This window comes from Trachemys scripta, chromosome 3 (assembly GCF_013100865.1).
Source record: "Trachemys scripta elegans isolate TJP31775 chromosome 3, CAS_Tse_1.0, whole genome shotgun sequence".
Taxonomy (NCBI): Eukaryota; Metazoa; Chordata; order Testudines; family Emydidae; genus Trachemys; species Trachemys scripta.
Genome location: NC_048300.1, coordinates 1,795,486 through 1,816,509, shown reverse-complemented (window position 1 = coordinate 1,816,509; position 21,024 = coordinate 1,795,486). Strand labels below are relative to the sequence as shown.

Below are 21,024 nucleotides of genomic sequence, written 5' to 3'. Positions count from 1 at the left end.
TGGTGGCCAGGACCAGGGCAGTGTGAGTGCCACTGAAAATCAGCTTGCATGCCGCCTTCGGCACACGTGCCATTGGTTGCCTACCACTGGGCTACACCTAAAAATACTGCGTTTTCTTTAAATCTCATGGAAATTGGAAATAAAAAGCATAATGATTTAAATATATTTCATGCAGTCCCCCCATTTATTGGTAATATACATCCAATCCATTTTGTAAAACATCCCAAATACACGCTTGTTTTTGTGAGATAAGGTTTTGTAGTCAAACGTTGCTTCCAAGCTATTGAAACCGAAATTTGCCGTTGAAAAAACCCCAGGGGGCTGGAACGCGTGGCGTTTTCTAGGAAGACAGATGCTGAGCACGTTACTATTTTAGTACAAATCCCTGTAATTTATTAAATTTTCAATTGCATATGAGCTAACGGAAGCACGTGAGCTACTCCAACAACGCAACACCGGTAGCAATGAGGAAAGCGACCGTACTCTCACAGGGTCACTGGAAACTACAGAACAGGGGCTTCTGGGGCCAGGAAATGAGGTCTCTGAGCAAAGCTCGCTGGGTTGCACGTTGGGCCATGCGATTCCGGGCTCGGGGATGGTGGTGCTGCTTGTGAGTGTGAGCCAGCTCTTCGCTTCAGCACTGTTGCATGTAAGTGAAACACAAGCGTGGCTGTCTGGCTGGTTTCAAGGGGTCTTAGTGCTGCAGGGTACACTGGCCTAGATTAGGTTGGCTGCCTGCTGCAGGAAGTGCAATTCAGTGGCAATAACGATTTGAGCAGGGGTCTCAGTCTGCTTTTCCTGTTGGCCTGTGGGGGAGAGCAGGCTCCGGGAAGCGAGCTTGGTTTAAGTGAGAATGAGTGCATGAACAGAGCAGAATAAGAAGGACACTTTGCAACCAGCAGAATGTACGGTGCAGAGACACTAATAGGCCGGGATCCTGTGAACAGTTCCACACTGGCTTCGTTTTGCACACCTGAATAGTCCTATTGTGTATAGCGTCTGCCTAAAGTTAAAAACAAGTGTCTTTGCGAGACTGAGGGCCGTAGATTGTCCCTGCCCTACAATCTACGTTTACAATCTTCCTCTGTACAGCATCGAGCACAAACTCTGAGTGGGGCTCTGCGCTCTACATGCCGGATAATGGGCATCATTAACAAAGGGATAGATAATAAGACAGAAAATATCATATTGCCTCTATATAAATCCATGGTACGCCCACAGCTTGACTACTACGTGCAGAGGTGGTCGCCCATCTTAAAAAAGATATATTGGAAAAAGTTCAGAAAAGGGCAACAAAAATGATTGGGTATGGAAGGGCTGCCATAGGAGGAGAGCTAATAAGACTTTTCAGCTTGGAAAAGAGACAACTAACGGGGGGGGTATGATTAAAGTCTAGAAAATCATGACTGGTGGGGAGAAAGTAAATAAGGAAGTGTTATGTACTCCTTCTCAACACAAGAACTAGGGGTCATCAAATGAAATTAATAAGTAGCAGGTTTAAAACAAACAAAAGGAAGTATTTCTTCACACAATGCAATCAACCTGTAGAACTCTTTGCCAGGGGATGTTATGAAGGCCAAGACTATAACAGGGTTCAAAAAAGAACTAGATAAACTCATGGAGAATAGGTCCATCAATGGCTGTTAGCCAGGATGGGCAGGGATGGGGTCCCTAGCCTCTCTTTGCCAGAAGCTGGGAATGGGCGACAGGGGATGGATCATTTGATAATTGTCCTGTTCTGTTCATTCCCTCTGGGGCATCTGGCATTGGCCACTGTTGGAAGACAGGACACTGGGCTAGATGGATATTTGGTCTGACCCAACATAGCCGTTCTTATATTCTAACAGAGCACAGGTTCAGAAAAGCAGAGGGTGAACTGCAGGTTCCATGATCCATGCAGAGGGGTCTAGGAAGTGAAGGACTCTCCTTGCCTGCAGGTGCTTTCCTCCCCCCAAATACAGTGGACAGGAAGTGGAAGAGACTCCCAGTGCTCCCTGCCTCTGCGCAATGAAGAAATGGGCTTCCCCAGGCGTTTTGGACTCAGTCTTGTACACTCATCTCCCTCTTCCACCCTCCACTAAGCTCTGTGGAGGGGTCCTGGGAAAACGAGATGCCTTCCTGGCCCAAACTGAGAAACAGAAGCCGCTGTGCTGCTGTTACTGATCAATGTCCTTTGGCAAGGCTTGAGGAAGAGTATGTATATATCTGAGCTCCCCCCACAGCAGGGCACAAGAATGATGTCATAAGAGTGGCCATACTGGGTCAGACCAATGGTCCATCTAGCCCAGTAGTATCCGGTCTTCCAACAGTGGCCAATGCCAGGTGCTTCAGAGGGAGTGAACAGAACAGGGAATCCTCAAGTCATCCATCCACGTCATCAGCTAGCACATGAGGCTGGAAAGCAAAGGCACTGCCCACAGTAGTGAGAGTGACCGTGCACAAAGGGTGCTCAAAAGCCTGCTGTAAAGTGAACAAATCTTTCTGCTTGTCTCAGTGACAGTGATGGTAAGAGTTACTTGGGCCAACAGTAGAAGGTACATAGTCATCTCAGTGGTTACATGTGACAATAGAAGGTACACATTTTTGTATGTTAGGAACATGATTTTTTTTTTTTAAGCTGTGTGCGCCTTTAAAAACAACAAATGAGGGAGGAAATGGAAGTGTTTTTAATTGACTTTTTCATTAACATACGATGTAAGAAGTGACTAAGATGATTAAACAGAAAAAGGAGGCAAACTCAATGCTGGTGCAAAGGGTTGGAGTAGAGGCATCTGCTGTTGCTAATAACTACACTGATTGCTCTTTAGGTTCAGTGAGTGGGAAATATGAGTGAATGGCAGAGGAAAAGTCCTTTAGAGTGGCAGACTTATGTGAACAAAGAAGTAAAAGTCACAGCTGCTGAGAAACATGAATACAAAGGATGGGTCTTAACAATTGACCCAGTTTCTGCAAAGTAAGTACAGAGCTGTTATTTGCTTATAACAAAGAGAACGGTGATCTGATATGGAAAGACTGAATCTGAAGCAAATTTGCTTGGAGCGGAAATGACACACTGGAATTTGGTCCATAATTCTATATCTGTGCTAATTAGCAGGGCCAAGAGGAAGGGGATGCTAGGAGTCATAAGGATTGTTCATATGATTTCAAATGGTCAATTAATTTGAGAGACTAATAGTTTTGGGGAACAGATGGAACCCAGGAGCTTGGTTGCTCTTCATTCATGCCAATTTTGCTGTGCATTTTAGGCACTCTTAAAACAACATCACTGCTTCTGTGTAGTGCTGTGTTTTAAATATAGAATGCATTTGGCCTTCATCACATCCAAGAGAAAGCCAAGGGGAAATATTCAAGGGAGCTTAACATCTTAAAAATACCAATCTATTTTCCTGTTAAGTATCCCCTAAAGCCCCAGTGCTATATTGTAATCCATAGGGTGATCTGATTTGCACCAGTGCAGATCGCAATTGGGGCTGTAGATAATTTAAAAAAAATCAAACTTTGCACTATGCTTTGTTTTTTGTATTTCGCTCATCTTGGACAATGGAAGTAGATAGATCAGTTTATTTTCTGTTCTCATGGGCTAGCACAAGTGATTTTAGGCTGAAAACATTGCAAGGGGATATTTATATCCAAGCAAAGTGTTTTAGCTAAAGAAAGAATGTACCAGAGGGTACAGGATGCATAAATTCAACATAAGGGCTCTGCATTATTATTTAGTTGGGAATTGAAAGTCTACTACTCTGTGTCTTTACGGTTCCTAGCAAAATGGGGCCCAATTCCTTGTTGGCCCTTGGGCATTAGTGTAATAAATGTGATTAATAATAATTAGGGCTGTCAAGGGATTAAAAAAAATCACTTTTTTTTATTGTGATTAATTGTGCGATTAAACAATAATAGAATACCATTTATTAAATATTTTGGATACATTCTACATTTTCAAATATATTTCAGTTACAACACAGAATACAAAGTGTACAGTGCTCACTTTATATTTTTTGATTACAAGTATTTGCACTGTAAAAAAAAACAAAAGAAATTGTATTTCAGTTCACCCAATACAAGTACTGTAGTGTAATCTTTTTATCATGAAAGTTGAACTTACAAATGTAGAATTATGTACAAAAAAACAGCATTCAAAAACAAAACGATCTAAAATTTTAGAGCCTGCAAGTCCACTCAGTCCTACTTCTTGTTCAGCCAATCGCTCAGACAAAGAAGTTTGTTTACATTTGCAGGAGATAATGCTACCCGCTTCTTGTTTACAATGTCACCTGAAAGTGAGAACAGGCATTCTCATGGCACTGTTGTAGCTGGTGTCGCAAGATATTTACATGCCAGATGTGCTAAAGATTCATATGTCCCTTCATGCTTCAACCACCATTCCAGGGGACATGCGTCCATGCTGATGACAGGTTCTGCTTGATAACAATCCAAAGCAGTGCGGACTGAAACATGTTCATTTTCTCTTTTGGTGGTTCAGGTTCTGTAGTTTCTGCATCGGAGTGTTGCTCTTTTAAGACTTCTGAAAGCATGCTCCACACCTCGGCCCCCTCAGATTTTGGAAGCCACTTCAGATTCTTAAATCTTGGGTCGAGTGCTGTAGCTATCTTTAGAAATCTCACATTGGTACCTTATTTGCATTTGGTGAAATCTGCAGTGAAAGAGTTCTTAAAATGAACATGTGCTGGGTCATCATCCGTGACTGCTATAACATGAAATATATGGCAGAATGCAGGTAAAACAGAGCAGGGGACATCAGCATGGAAGCATGTTCTCTGGAATGGTGGCTGAATCATGAAGGGGCATACGAATATTTAGCATATCTGGCACGTAAATACCTTGCAATGCCAGCTACAAAAGTGCCATGCAAATGCCTGTTTTCACTTTCTGGTGACATTGTAAATAAGAAGAGGGCAGCATTATCTCCTGTAAGTGTAAAAAAAAAAAAAAAAAAAAAAAAAAAAAAAAAAAAAACTTGTTTGTCTTTGTGATTGGCTGAACAAGAAGTAGGACTGAGTGGACTTGCAGGCTCTAAAATTTTAGATCGTTTTGTTTTTGAGTGCAGTAATGTAACAAAAAAAAATCTACATTTTTAAGTTGCACTTTCACGATAAAGAGATCGCACTACAATACATGTATGAGGTGAATTGAAAAGTACTATTTCTTTTGTTTATCATTTTTACAGTGCAAATATTTGTAATAAAAAATAATATACACTTTGATTTCAATTACAACACAGAATAGAATATATGAAAATGTAGAAAAAATCCAAAATATGTAATAAATTTCAAACGGAATTCTATTGTTTAACAGTGCAATTAAAACTGTGATTAATTTTTTTTTGAGTGAATCAAGTGAGTTAACTGTGATTAATCGACAGCCCTAATAATAGATGCTTATGTACATCTCCTAGGTTGTGTTTTTGGAGATAAGTTAAGAATGAGGTAGTCTGTGCTTGGAGACTAATGAGAGCAGACTCTTCATTTAGTCCCATTATGATCTTCTTGGGTACCTTAGCATTCAGAAGTTTTAAGAGCTTGTTCCATCATATCTAAAGCAGCCACCGCAGTGTGCCTGAGAACTGTCCCTTATAGAGATTTGTAAGGCTGCTAAATGGAGTTCTGGTCCTCTGAAAATATAAAGTACTACAAGTGATTAGGATCTTTGCATCTTGGTGCAGCTTTGCACCTGAGAACAAACATTCTTCCCCATATCTTAGCTCTGCTTTATGCTGAACTAGAGCATGGGGTGCAAGGCTCTGAGTATGCATTGAGAAGGAATCGGGGCTGTGTGTGTGTGTGTGTGGGGGGGATATCTGGCAGGAACATTTTGGGAAAGTACAGTGAGTAGCGCTTTAGCTCTTGCAGACTTGTAAGATTGGGTCTGAACGTCCAGTTTCAAACACTGGTGCTACAGGCTGAACTCGAGGCTGGGCTGGCATAGCCCTTGCTTCTCAGGATAGATAAGTAGAGTTCCGTGCATTTAGCTTTGAATTTGTTCAGACAATGAATGATGGAGGCTGTCTACTCTGTATGAGACATTGGAGCCCACAATGCGTTGTGAGAGTAGAGAGCTGCTGCTTCACTGCTGTTGCTTAGCCCTGCCCTCCACTCACCAATGCTGTGTTTCCTGTGTCCACTGGTGACTGTCCTCCCCCTCAAGGTGGCTGCAATGCTGTGGTCTTACATCTGTATCATTTGTAAAGCAGTTTGGTATGAAAGGGGCTGTGGAAATTTAGGCTAGTTGGTTAATTGGGCCAGGCTAAATTGGGCATCTTCTAGGAAACTCACATAGTCAAATAATAGTGAATGGTGTGACAGTGCTAGCACAGAGTTCTCCTGACAGGTGGCTGGCAAAGAGGAAAAATAGCTTCTGCCCTTTTCCCCTGAGGTAGGAAAAAACTCCATTATTGTCTCCCTTCTCCACATAAACTTACTTGATATTTCTAAGACTAAATATTTTCTTCACTGCATTTGTTGTGGGACTCTTTAGAACAGGGGTCCCCAATGCGGTGCCTGCGGGCGCCATGGCATCTAAGTGGTCCCGCATACTGGCTGGCGGACGAGCATCCGCCAAAATGCCGCCGAGAAGCAGCGTTGGCGGCATTTCGGCGGCGACGCCTCTGGATGACGCTGCTTCTCAGCAGCATTTTGGCAGCGACGCCTATTGACGTTGCCGCTTGTTGGCGGCATTTCGGCGCATGCTCGTCCGCCGCCACGGTCCTCCATGGCTCGTCATCTGGCGCCCACCAGATAAAAAAGGTTGGGGACCACTGCTTTAGAAGATCAGAGCTGGAAAGGCAGCACTCGGAGCCACTAACCAACTGGCCCGGGGCCTGAGTCAGTTACAAAGATTTCCCCCCCCCAGCTGTTGGCCAGATTTGAGTTGAATAGATGTTTAAAACTTGTTTTTTAACAAGCAAGACCTAGATGCACAAAGGTACTTAAGTGCCTGCATCTGGGGTTTAGGTGCCTACGTCTGGGGTTTAGGTGCCTAAATCCCAGTTTTGGCTCCAATGCATTTCTCAAAACTCCCACCGAACCCCATAGGCACCTAAACTCAGTGCCTATGTTTTCAGGGTAGAAGTTGGCTAGGCATCTATGTTTCTGCCGCTGGGAATGTGCACAGTTGCCTCCCTCTAGGTGCCCAGATGCCTATCTCTGACCTAAAACCCAGAGCTATTCACAAACTGGGAAAAGTTAAGCAGAAAAACACTTACGGGGGCCACTCTGGTAGGTGTGCTCAGGGCCTGCCTACCAGGTCAGGTCTAACTCTCAATCTGGCTGGAGGAGGATATGGTGGTAGTGCCCCACCTGTAACTTTTAGTCCAGTGGTTAGAACACTCACCTGGGATGTGGGAGACCCAGGTTCAATTCCCCTCACTACCAGAGGGGGAGAAAGGTAGAAGCCCCCTGTTGAAATCCTTTGAGTGCTCCCCACTGAACTACACGATAGTCTGATGGGGTCCCCTCAGTTTCTCCCATTGAAGCTCCACTCTGGGTAAATAATGGAGCAGGGGGACTGGATCCAGGACTCCCACCTCTCAGCTGAGTACCCTAAGCACTGAACTATAGACTCTCACTCAGTGACTATTTATGTATATCTCCACCGTGGAAAGTTGCTGGGCCGGAGAGAGAGAATGATTCTGTAGTCCAGTGCGTAGGGCACCCACTTGGGAGGTGGGAGATGCAGGATCCAACCCACCTGCTCCAATCACTCTGTCATTAGTTATCCAGAGTAGACCTGCTTCAACAGGAGAGACATGGGTCTAGTCTACACTGCAGACTGATAGTAGTATAATTGTTGCTCAGCGGTGTGAAAAATCCACACCCGAGTGACTGTAGTTACACCGACCCAGCCCCCGGTGTAGGCAGCATCCTGACAGCAGGAGAGCTTCTCCCATCAACAGAGCTGCCACCTCTTGGGGAAGTGGATTGACTATGCTGACGGGAGAGGGCTCTCCCATCTTCATCGAAGTGCTAGAGGCACAGCTCCATCGGCGCAGCTACATGATGCAGTGTTTTAAGTGTAGAGCTGCCCTGAAGGTGTCCCACATCAGACTATCCCATAGCCTAGTGCTATGAGCGCTCTCCTGAGCGGTGGGAGTCCCCTGTTGAAATCCTTTCTCCCCCTCAGGCAGAGAGAGAGGAGCTGAACCTGGGGCTCCCCCATCACAGGTTAGTGCTCTACCCCCGGGACTCAAAGTTGCAAGGTGGGCGGCAGCAGCACCACTTCCTCCTCCTCTGGCTGTTTGGCGTGGAGTGAGGCAGCACTGAACTCGTCCCCACAGGAAGTGGCTCAGGTGCCTAAGCTGCCTGACACTAGGAGACAGGTTCCCATCTATGGATTGCTAAGCAGAGACTTAGGTCATGTCTATGCCATAGTGGCACAACTACTGTGCTGCTGCGGTAGCACCATAGCATACATCCGAAGAAGTGAGGTTTTTACCCACGAAAGCTTATGCCCAAATAAATCTGTTAGTCTTTAAGGTGCCACCAGACTCCTTGTTGTCACCATAGCATAGATGCTTCTCACATCCACAGGGGTTTTTATGTCAGTGTAGTTAATCCCCCTCTCCAAGAGGCAGTAGCTAGCTCGACAAGTGTAGACCAAGCCTTAGGCACCTCTTCTTGAGAGAGGAACAGGGCTTAGCACACACCTCTCTGGTCAGCATCTCCCATTGGCTAGCTTAGGTGGGGAGCTGCCTAGCATGCTGGCTTTTGTGGCTCCCATTCTGAGTCGTCTCTGTCTCCCCATTGATTGTATAGGGACCCTAGGTGTCTGACTCAGGCTTTGTGGATTGCAGCATTGTTTCCATGATTTTTTTTTTTCTAGGTGCCTAAAAGATATATCTGTAATGCTCAGCATTGCAATGCCTCAGGCTACATCTACACTACAGCTTATGTCAGCATAACGTATGTTGCTCAAGGGAGTGAATAAATCACCTCCTGAGTGACATAAGTTACCGCGCCAGAAGTGCCAGTGTGGACTGCGCTATGTCAGTGAGAGAGCTTCTGCCGACACAGCTGCTGCCACTTGTGGGGGCTGTAGTAGTTAAGCCAATGGGAGAGCTCTCTCCCGTCGGCTTAGAACAGCTACATTAGAGAGTTTACAGCGGTGCGTCTGCATCTGTGCCGCTGTAAACTCTCTAGTATAGCTGTGCCCTCAATCACTTTGTGGTTCCCACCCTAAATTCCTTCCCAATGCAATCACTCAGGCCATGTCTACACTGCACTTTGTCATTAAAACTTTTGTTGCTCAGGGGTGTAAAAAAAAACATTCCCCCTGGACGACAGAAGTTTTAACGACAAAAAGTGCCTGTATGGACAGCGTTTTCTTGGCGGGAGCTGCTCTCCTATCGACGAAGCTACCGCCTCTCGTTGGGGATGGTTTTATTTTGTCACCAGGAGAGCTCTCTCCTGGTGACAAAGAGTAGCTACACTGCACACCTTACAACAGCATGCCATTGTAAAGTGTGCAGCGTAGACATAGCTTCAGGCTTTTATTTCTGCTGTCCACAGTGATGTCCTCTCCTTGCACTGCCAGTCACCAAGGGAGACTTCCAGAGGAAATGAAACCTGATTTTCCAATGTACAAACAAACAGCCCTCCTCTCCCATTCTTTTTTTTCCCCCACCAAAAAGCATTCTGGCACTGTTCTATAATAAACAAGCAAAAAAGGCAGAATCTCTCCTCTGCAAGCACCTTAATGGTGATGAATTTATCTCATGTATTTACATGGTAATTTAAAGTGTGGAATTCTATGTTCTGGCCTTCAACGTGCAAGATGTTAAACAGACTAGGGTATAATATTCCTGGGCACTCAGGAACCCTGTGTCAAGTTTGCACTTCCAGTGTGTGTGTGTGATTTTCAAAAACAGGTGTCTGAAATTTGCCTGATTATGTGGCATGATTTTTAAAGTTACTTCTAATGAGAACTCCTGAGCTCTCAAATTTTGGAAATCTGGCTATGTATTTACTAATGTAATTCTAAGCACCCATTTTTGAGCAACACAGCCTAGATTTCTCACTGTTTTTTTTCTAGTTAATGATTTATCATTCAATATACGTCCTCTTTCCCGGCAGTGTTGTCCTAGTGAAGCTCATGGAGGATGGAAAAGTATGTGTCTCAGTCATCCTGGGTCACGCTGTACAGAAAGTTGAAATAGTGAATGAAGGAGATGATGAAATGAAGGAGCAGCTTGCTCACTTATTCATGCCAGAAGAGAGCAAAGCTTATGGCCACGAAGAACTGGAGAAGAGGAAGAGCAGCTTGAAGACTTGGCTGGAGACCAATCACATCCCTGTAACAGAACAAGGCGAGTCACAAAGAACACTGTGTGTGGCAGGTGTATTAACTATCGACCCACCATATGGGCCAGAAGACTGCAGCAGCTCCAATGAAATTATTCTATCTCGAGTCCAGAGCTTGATACAAGGCCATCTTGCAACGCAGTTGTAATGGACAAGTTGACAAACGCTTCTCATCTAAAACGCTTCTATTTCAAACAGGGGAGGTGTTCTTTTTCCCTTAAATTAAGAATTGTTCTATACTATTGGTTGACTTGATTTTCCACTCACATGTGTGAGGGTGAGCGGTACTGTTGTGCGTTAGCCACTCTGGCTGATTCTGTGTGTGAGGGAACAGATGGTGTATCAGTCGTACAGCTGAAAGCAGGAAGCATTTGTACTACCTAATATTTTGTATAAAAAAAGTTATTTGGTATGAATGACATTTTAGTCTATGGAATCCTAATTCTTTATCTAACACTGTCTCATATGAAAGATTGAGTTGATGAATCTTGTCTTCCTGGCTGTGTCCCTCCCCTCTGTGTCCGCCTTTAATTGCCTCTCCTCCTACCTGTGGGTGACAAAGACTGGTGGAGTGGTAAATACTGAGGAGGACAGGACAGTCATACGGCACAATCTAGATACAGCCACATGCAAAATTATACATTTAGGGACATGGAATGCAGGCTCTCCCTACAGAAAGCAGAGCCTCTGAAAAAGATTTAGGGGTCATAGTGCAAAAGCAACCCAAGGTGAGCTCTGAGGGCAATTCTGTGGCAAAGAGGGCTAATGTGATCCTTGGATGTATAAATGGGGGAGTAGAAGGAGGGAGATGATTGTACCTCTGTATGTGGCATGGATGAGACCAATATTGGATTACTACATCCAGTTCTGGTGTCCACATTTTAAAAAACAGTTGAAAAATTGGAGCATGCTGAAAAGGGCCACAAAACATTATTCGGGGCTGGAGAAAGTGCTGTACAGTAAGAGACTTAAAGAGCTCTATCTGTTTAGTTTATCAAAAGAAGACTGAAGTTATGTCTTCATTGCAGAGTTAGCCCAGGCTCTGATCCAGGTATTGCCCTGACCCACCTCCCATTCTCACACACACACACCCCTCTCAGCTGAGCTAAGTGGTGCTTTCCATCTCGGCTAGCTGGCCTGGCTGGCAGTTTAGGCTGGAGCTCAGCTTTCATTTGGGCTGGAAATCTGCCCACTTTGCAGTGAGGACACAGGCTAAGTCATTTGAGTGCTGACAGTCCTCCAATGCTTTACCACAGTTCCACCTGTGTGCCCAGGACAGATAAATTCTCCCACAATTCACTCGTAAAGAATCAGTGCCCCAGCTTACTGCAGAATAAAGAGCCTTGGGAAGTCCTACTGATGCTGGTGCATGAGTGCAGCACCAGTGAGGACACGGTAACTTGGGTATGGCTGAGCTGTGAGACTGTATATACCCGGTGTAGTCTGACCCAGGGGCCAATCTGAGTGAACTGCATAGTGTGAGAGGTGACTTGATTACAGTGTAAAAGTATCTTCACAGGAAGAAAATATCAGATACTAAAGGTATTTAATCTAGCAGAGAAAGGCATAACGAGAACAAATGGCTGGAAGCTGAAGCTACACACATTTCTTAATCTAATTTCCTTATCTGATCGTGGATGGGGGGGGCGGGCCTAGTAACACTAAGCCACCAATCCTGTCAAAAATTAGGTTAGTTTGGTATGATTTGTTCTTGACAGGGTCAGAGCAAAAGCTTGTCTCTCTCACCAACAGAAGTTGGTCCAGTAAAAAAAATGACCTCATCTACCTGGTCTCTCTCCTCAAGGATACTGACATTTAAACTTTCATAGGCTTCAGAGCTATTTCAATCCCATATTGAGGGTTTAAGCCAAAATCATTTTAAATCATTGTAATCTGTTGATTTCAGTTGGCTTTGAATTAGACTCCCATTAAAATAAATAGGGCATTTCACATTCTTTTCACTCCAATTGTTTGTGTATCTGATTCTTAGACATCAGTGTACTGATTCATTTTGAAGATTATCTTCACAACCAGCGACAGAAGCTTAATTTAAAATAATCACTTAAATATTATATTAAATGAAAAAAAACAGAAAGCAGTATTAATTAGACTTTCATTATCCTTTTTTGTACCTTTTTAAAATATGTAATCTACGTAATTTTAGATCAGTTCCTAATTACTCTTCTTCAATACAATCACAGCTGAGAAGGTACATCTGTTACAAGCTTTTTTTATGGGTGTTATGTCCAGAAACAGAAATATCTTTTACGTATTGTCAGTCCCAAAATGATTTTTTTTAAGTTAGATGAAATTCTGTTGGCTTGTTTAGAGCTATGGCACACAAAATAACGGGATGCTTTTCACCATGGAAGACCCTGGTCCCGTAGACATTTACACACTTACCTCAGTACAGCTGACTGCAGGAGATTCTACAGGACTCTGAAGCCATGCAGCAAGATGCACATAATTTCTTCAAACATGTCAAAGACAGTAGTTGTCATTTAGGACTAAAGCCCCTGTCTGCTGTTGGATCTGTATTAGCCCCATCCCCCGACTCAACTACATGAGCAGAGTCTCTGTCCGGACAAACCTGAGCTAGCGGAAAGAAGCTGTTACCCCAGTACATGTTAACTGAGTACAGAACATGGCTGAAAAAATGTCTCCGCTCCCAATCTGGGAAATATTTAGGCACTTGCATAACTTTAAATGGGTCCTGCTGATCCCTTGCTCTACTGGGGCCCATCCCCTGATCCCAGGGGAGCGCTAATAGGGCCCAGCCCCCTCCCACCCCTGGGGGAGCTCTAAGGGGGCCTAGCCCTCCCCCCATGGATCTATTGGGGCCCAGCCCCCCCATACCTCTGAGGGAGCTCTAATGGGGCCCAGCCCCTCCCCTCCCCCCATGGCTCTATTGGGGCCCAGCCCCCTCCCACCCCTGGGGGAGCTCTAAGGGGGCCTAGCCCCCCCCATGGCTCTATTGGGGCCCAGCCCCCCCATACCTCTGAGGGAGCTCTAATGGGGCCCAGCCCCCTAGCGCCCCCCATGGCTCTATTGGGGCCCATCCCCCCCACCCCTGGGGGAGCTCCAAGGGGGCCCAGCCCCGTGGCTCTATTGGGGCCCCGCCCGCCCAGAGCTGACAGGGCCCCCGCCGACCCCGGTCGCTCACGTTCCCCCGCCCGCGGGGACAAGTTCTTCGCCCGCAGCACGTTACTATGGAAACGGGGAGAAAGGGGTGGGGTTCTCCTTCCCGCCTTCTCCGAGCGCGCGGGCGGCCGGCCGGCGGTGCTGTGCGCGTGCGCCGCTCACTCTATATAAGGGGCTCGCGGCGCCTGCGCGCAGAGAGGCAGGCAGCAGGCTAGGCTGGGTGGCGGTTGGCGCGGGAACCATGTCTCGCTACGGCCGCTATGGAGGCGGTAGGAGCCGGGCCGGGCCATGCCGCGCGGGGGGCCGGCAGCGGGGATGATGATGGGGGGGGTGTCTCCTCGGGGATGCCGGGGGGCGGGGGCGCGGCGCGTGGGGCTCGCCGCGGGGGAGGCGGCCGCCGCCATTTTGCGCACGTTGGGCGCTCGCCGCGCGGCTGGGCCGGGGCTCCCCGCGGGTGGGGCGGCCAAGATGGCCGCGGCGCCTCCGCGGCAGAGGGGCTCGGGGCGGCGGGGGCCCGGCGCGGCTCTCAGCGCCCGCCTGCTTTGCTCTTGCAGAGACCAAGGTGTACGTGGGGAACCTGGGCACCGGCGCCGGCAAGGGCGAGCTGGAGCGAGCCTTCAGCTACTACGGCCCCCTGCGCACCGTGTGGATCGCGCGGAACCCGCCGGGCTTCGCCTTCGTGGAGTTCGAGGACCCGCGAGACGCGGAAGACGCGGTGCTCGGACTGGACGGAAAGTAGGTGGTGCGGGAAGCTGCGGCGCGGCGGGGGCGCGGGGCCCGCTATTCCCGCCAGTCCCGGCCCGCGGCGCTGACCGGCGGCTCTCTGGCCTTGCAGGGTGCTGTGCGGCTCCCGCGTGAGGGTGGAGCTGTCCACGGGCATGCCCCGCCGCTCCCGCTACGACCGGCCTCCCGCGCGGCGCCCCTTCGATCCCAACGACCGGTGCTACGAGTGCGGAGACAAGGGGCACTACGCCTATGACTGCCATCGCTATAGTCGCCGGCGGCGGAGCAGGTACGTGGGGGACAGGCGCGATTGGGTCTCTGTGCTAGGTGCAGCTGTAGTCTTGTTAGCCAAGCAGAGCATGCTATGCCAGTTTAATTTAACTGTAATGCTGTGTTCATGCAGGTGTATTTTACATTGTGTTGATATTTCGTATTAAATGTTAATATATTAACAATCAACCTGGTCAAAACCTTTCAGGTTTCTTCGTTTGAGTCAGTCGCCTTGATTCAGAATGTCACAAGCCTTAAGGTTTCATGCTGAGGCGCCTTGCAAAATCCGACAATTAAGATCCTCCTAGACCTTGAGGTGATCAGCATAAGAGGCCAGATCCCCTCGAGCCATCTACACCTAGCTTCACCATATTCTTTAAAGGGCAGAAAATTTGAGACGGTGATCGCCGTAACAGTAAATTTGGCTTTCAATTGGGGCCCCCCCCCTCCGGTTTAGAAAGAGGAACACCAGATTGACCACATTCCCACCTAGAAAAATCTTCTTGCGTCAATCAAGCCTCACCCTGGCTCATTTGGCTGTCAGTTTGATCGTCGTTAGATTGAAGAGAACACCTAGATGCAGCGATCGGCTATAGATACTTCTAGATCGTCTAGATCTGCTAGACCTTGGGCCAAAGAGGGTCGACCTGCAAACTTGCAAGGTTTATTTTAATACACATTACAGTGTTTTATATTATAATGTAATTCTAAATGTAATTCAGCTTAACATCTTTTCTAGGTAGTAAAAATACTCAAAACAAATAGGCCCTGATTTTTTTCCAACTGACAGACACTAATTTTTAGTTGTCTGAAATTTTAACTTCAGCAGAGGCTCACGTGCGCTAATTGCTAAAGTTGTTTTCTAATACTTACTTTTTCTAACCTAACATTAGGTCACGGTCTAGATCTCATTCAAGGTCCAGAGGAAGAAGGTATTCTCGGTCACGCAGCCGAAGCCGTGGTAGGAGGTGAGTTTCAGACTTTCTTGTGCTTTCCTTTTTTAAGAGAAGTCAAACATCCTATTCACCTTTTTTTTAAAGACAAGCAAAGCATTGTATAATATTTTCAATTTTTTCACTGCAGATCCAGGTCAGCTTCCCTTCGCAGATCGAGGTCGGTGTCGCCTCGTAGATCTAGATCGGCCTCACCCCGCAGATCCCGATCACGTTCTTTAAAAAGATCAAGGTAATTGGTTTTGTATTATGATTATCAGCCAACGTTTCTTTTAAGATGGATTCAGAATATTTGAAGGGTATGATGGGAGGTAGTGTGAAATTCATTCTTTGTGTTATTTGGGGAGTAGGTTCTATGAAAAGGGCTTGAGCGCTCACTTCAAGACCAAACATATTAACATGGGTGAATTTCCCCTCAACTAAAGTGAATATTCTAGAAACAGTTCTCTTGAATTTTTGGTATTACATGTTTAGCTGGTCTTAGGGTCTGGCGTATACTTAAACGTTTTGCCAGCCTAGTTATGTCCTTGTGTGAATAAAATCACACCCCAAACAATGTAAATGCTCCATGGCTTTGGCCACAATAATTATGTAAATAAAAATAGCTTTGCATAGCATAACATAATATAAGCTTATCAGTGACATCAACTTCCCACATTTGAGTGATTGCTTTCTGATTTTTTGGAAAACAGTGCCTCTATCTAAAGCTGGCAAACAGGAGCCTACTCAGATAACAAAATTGCTGCTGCAGTATTGACTGCTTGATGGAGTTTTTTACCTAGACAGCAAATGCTGTGCATTTGTATTTTTCTTACTGCATTGCTGTGTATTAATAAAGAAATTAATTCTTCTTGTGGAGTTGAGTTGGCTTTCATTAGTTTCCTTCTTCAAACTTTAGGTCTAGATCCAGATCCAGATCCAGGTCTGCTTTATGGCCACGAAGCAGGTAAGATGTTTGCCATAATTAATTAAAGCTACAGGTTTACTTAGTCAAATGCAGTAGTTGTTTCGGCCATAGATAGATGCATCTTAGGCGAAACTTGTTCACGTACCAGAAGTTTGCCTGTGGTTCACCATCATGCACTAAGACCCTAATGTGTCCTGTAAAAATGAAGTTGGTGCCAGGAAAGTATATTACAAGGGAGACTTCGTAGTTTTAAACCCCAAACTTGCTGGAAAAAAGCTTAAACAGCACCTAGCAAAATACAAATGCACAGTAATGGAGAACTCAAGGGAATCCTTGGGGTGTGTTTGGGGGAAGCTCCCTCTTGATGCTAAAATGTGCTGTTTCTGCCTGTTACCTCATGGATGTCATATTGAAACTTAACATTAGTTCCCCCTACATTCAAAGGTCCATGTAGCCATTCCCCAGTGTGCCCTGATTCACTTGCATATGCTAGTGGTGTGCAGTGAACAACTAACTATGAGCAATTTGTGTCAGCTAGGGCGACTCAAATAGTAGGGCATGTTACTGAAATGTAGGACTGGGACTGTTTTTCTATGAATGAGGTACTCCTAGAATTCAAATACTAATATAAATCTTCTTTGTGACATACCATATGTATGCAGTTTAGTGGTCTAGTAGTGGAAGAGTTTTTTTTTTTCAGGATGGGAGTTACTGAAAAGTGTCAAAGCATTGTCATTATACACTGAATGGTTTTAAAGATACTCTCCATTGAACTTCACCTTCAAGCAAGCAGAAGATTCTAATGGCTTATTTACAGAAGAACAAAGGGAACTCGTGGCTGCAGAGCTACAGAAGTTCTAGAATCAGTTAGATGTTCACATCTTGTTGGTAGTTTTAAAATGTCAGTCACAGCAGGAGAACTTCGTTTCTGATGGTAGTTATATTAAGGAGGCACTGCTCCCTTGTGCTAATGGTTTTTGTTGATGGATTTTCTGAACGAACAAAACTACACAGAAGAGTTGCCAAGAAGTAGAAATAGGTGGGATGAAACACAAATCTGAGCACCTGACTTGAAATGTACCAGCATGTTTTCATTACATGAGTAGTGATGGATGGTGACTGCATCTCGAGATGAGGACAGATAAAAACTTCAGTGCAATATTTTCAGAAACCGATGACACTCAGTTATTGCTAACTGTAGCAGGTGTCGTACAGTATCTCTATAAATCTTGAAGTAGAACGGTATTCAGCTCAACACTGACAGCTGCTTCCTCATGTTTATCCATCAGCCAATCAGTGCTGACATTGAACAGTGAGGATGAAAGAACTCTTGCCAAGTGCCTGTGGAGATATGCAACCATGCAGTGTATCTGCCTTAGAAGTAGGGATGGTGGGGATTAGCTTGATGCCCATACAAATCCTTTTAAAGGATTTTTGCATACATTCAGTGATGCGTATTTAAAATGCTGACTACAGCTTTTTTGTAGATTTTTCACTATTTTAAAATATGGAAGGAATTGTTTTCATGTAACTTTTTTTCTCACTTGTGTCCATATTTTGCAGCCGATCAAAGTCCAGATCACCATCTCCAAAGAGAAGGTAAGTTGAATCTTGCGACTAAAGACTGCTGGGTGTAGAATAAATGTTGTCTTCAGTGGTCTCTACTGAAAACTTGTTTGACTGAGATTACAGAACTTTCCCCTATACTTTGTCTGTGATTTAACTGTAAGGTGCATTTCGGATGGACAGGGCTGTGTTAATTAATGCATGGGACACTGATTACTAAGATGAAGCCCATCATGGTAAAGCTGTTTCCAAGAAACTGGGTGCATGTTGTATTATGAGGATCTTGCCTTTGGCTATTGCTGTATTTCCATCCTCGTATAATCGCAAGTTAATGAAGCCTCTATAAAGTGGTGAGCTAAAGCATGAAATAAATTTTAAGCACAGGGGAATCAATTTTAAGCAGTCTATTTAAAAACCTCCAGGGTCATAATGAGATTAACTTGTGTTCTAGGAGGTGCAGTGGGCTACTTCTGGCTTACAATTAAATCCTTTTCAGAAGGACTGAACCTACTTTCTCAAGGGGTGGGGGATAGAACCAGAGTCAAAAATTTGAATGGAAAATGTAAATGGCTCAGAGTAAAACTGTAAATGGATTAAATGTGTGAAGCAAAACATAAACTAAAGACTTCTTGTAACAAACACCCATCTGATCGAATTGAAGTCAGACTGCGGTCCACCTTGCTGGTGGCTCTGTTTTGACTAACAGCTGTACAGTCTGTTGCTACATGGTAATGCAGGATAGAATTTTCTGCATTTCCCTTTTGTAACCCAGATGAGTACTTGTTAGAACATTGCATAGTTTATGTAATTAATCATTAGCCTTAGTTTTTCCATTTTAGTTTGAGCCATTTTTAACCATTTTCCATTAATTCAGAATAAGTATGATCTTAACCCTAGGGGACCACTTTTCCAAGCTTGATTGAAGTCTCTTGAGGAAAGGAATGCATGGGAACTGGAGTAGCTTGTGCCTTGCCACACTGTGTGCCTGATCTCAAGATCCTTGTTTGTAGCCTCCTTTTTATCCTTTCCTGTTAATGAGGAAATGTGTGTAAGATCTATTTTAAAAGGAAAACTAATTATCTACTTTCATTGGTGCTGATTATTGGGTTATTACAGAAAATACTTGGTTTCTTTTTTCCCTCCCCTCTGGCGATATGGCTATATCGGAAGTTCCAAGTCAACACTAGAGTTACTCCAACTAACTTCTGTTTTTCTTTCACTTTCAGTCGTTCACCATCAGGAAGCCCTCGAAGGAGGAGTGCAAGTCCTGTAAGAATGGACTGAAATTTCAAAGTTAACCTTTTAGGAAGAAAGTTATTTTGTTTACGTTGTTATAAGGGATTTTGTGTCTGATGTAAATGGTAAGGGCTTAGTCCTAGAAGGGTTTTTCAATCAAATAACAATTGGCCTGGATCGGGATCTTCTAAATTGTGACATCACATTCGTAGATTAGTGCGCAACTTTTTTTGTTGTATGCATTTGCATCCTGTGATCTGAAAATGTGGGACTTTTTTTATTGACACATAGAAATAAAATGTGTATTTCTAACTAAAAACCTTTGTGGTAGCCCTACTGCTTCTGTTAATGCTTCAGTAACTTTAAAGCAAGTCATGTATGTCATTGAAGTTGACATTATACAGGTTGTCAAACTTGACAAAGATGTATCTTTAATTTCTTATTTTGTTCTGAGATATGGATGAGGTGACGCAAGTTAAAGGTGATCTGCAAAGTGTTATTACAGAAGATGCTTGTGCCTTTTTTATAGGTTTTTGATTCTGAAAGTATCCTGAAAGGAAGGAAGTGTAACTTTTGTTCTACTGGTTTTTAACTTAAAATGATCGGGAATGTAAAGTCTAGTCTTCCCTGGCTGTACTGGAGAACCAGTGAGGTATCAGATGTTTTGAATTCTTAAATGAAGGTGTTGAAAGGAGTTTTTACTCACAGTGAAAAATGGCTGTTAACTTTTAACCAGAGTGTTTAAATTTTTGTAAACAGCTCAATTACCCCTACTTTTTACATATAAAGAAGCAGAAAAGGGCACAAGCACAGGGGGTTTTTTTTGTTTGTTTGGTTTTTTGTTTGTTTTTTGCGGGTTACCTTTAAATAGTGCATGTTGAGGGAGAAAAAAATACAGCTCTGTCATGACTTCTCTTCTGCAACCAACTTTGTCCAATTAGACAAATTGGGGGGAAAATGAACTAAACGAGTGACTTTATGCAGTCACGATCTGTTCTGCAACATATGTTACAATCATAAAGCAGCCTGTATGCTGATAGGCAAAACCTTTCATGGTACTGGTAAGTTAATTCCTGTAGTACGCACCAAATACATGATTGAAGAGCATAAAATAAATTGTATATGAGGAAGTATTTCAAACTGAAGCCTATTTTGTGATCTCTAAGTTGCAAGGGGCTTTGACACTTCATGTTGAAACTGCGCATGACTGTCTTTTGGTAAAGATGTTGTTAGACTGCCAGGAACCTTTTTGATAAATAAACAAAAACCCTGCAGATCTTAAATATTCTGGTCTCTTTAAAAAAAGAACTAGATAAATTCAGGGAGGACAGGTCCATCAATGGCTGTTAACTGGGATGGTATCCCTAGCCTCTGTTTGCCAGAAACTGGGAATGGGCGACGGGATGGATCTCTTGGTCGTTACCTGTTCTGTTCATTCCCTCTGGGGCACCTGGCATTGGCCACTGTCAGAAGACAAAATACTGGTCTAGATGGACTTTTGGTCTGACGCAGTCTGGCCGTTCTTATGCTGTAGTTAAATACCAGTTTCAACATTCAGGGAGAGCGCTTTAGAGCACCTTCACAGGCACTGTTTTTGAAAGAACAGACTTGTTTGTGCTGCTAATGAAATGTCTAATGGTGGATTATGCTTGTAAAAGTATAAACCTTAACATAGTACCGTAAATAGAAAATTACTTGGCCCAAAAGACAAATTTTGAGTAATCCACAAGTTTCCGATAATAGACTTCTCATCTAGTGTTAGGCTTCACTCGTGTCTGTAAGACTCTTGCAACTAAGTAGTCCCAACACTCTGAACAGGTCGGTCCCTAGACTTGTTCACACATGAAGGTTCTGGAGTACTAGCTGTTGGAATGGCTTATTTTGGTAAAGTTCTCTTATTTTGACAGTTTTCATG

The 21,024-nt window shown here is 44.5% G+C and overlaps 2 protein-coding genes across 2 annotated transcripts; both read left to right on the top strand.

The window, feature by feature from the left end:
* The first annotated feature begins 510 nt into the window (after positions 1-510).
* GEMIN6 (gem nuclear organelle associated protein 6) lies at positions 511-10,732 on the top strand. Its single transcript, XM_034763910.1, has 3 exons — positions 511-649; positions 2,808-2,953; positions 10,086-10,732. Exons 2-3 carry the CDS (start codon positions 2,826-2,828, stop codon positions 10,459-10,461), a joined length of 504 nt encoding a protein of 167 aa, XP_034619801.1. The 5' UTR covers positions 511-649; positions 2,808-2,825; the 3' UTR covers positions 10,462-10,732.
* A 2,880-nt stretch (positions 10,733-13,612) lies between these two features.
* On the top strand, positions 13,613-20,392 carry LOC117874099 (serine/arginine-rich splicing factor 7-like). Its single transcript, XM_034763909.1, has 8 exons — positions 13,613-13,723; positions 14,009-14,189; positions 14,290-14,466; positions 15,341-15,415; positions 15,531-15,632; positions 16,299-16,346; positions 17,871-17,906; positions 19,100-20,392. Exons 1-8 carry the CDS (start codon positions 13,696-13,698, stop codon positions 19,155-19,157), a joined length of 705 nt encoding a protein of 234 aa, XP_034619800.1. The 5' UTR covers positions 13,613-13,695; the 3' UTR covers positions 19,158-20,392.
* The last annotated feature ends 632 nt before the right edge of the window (positions 20,393-21,024 follow it).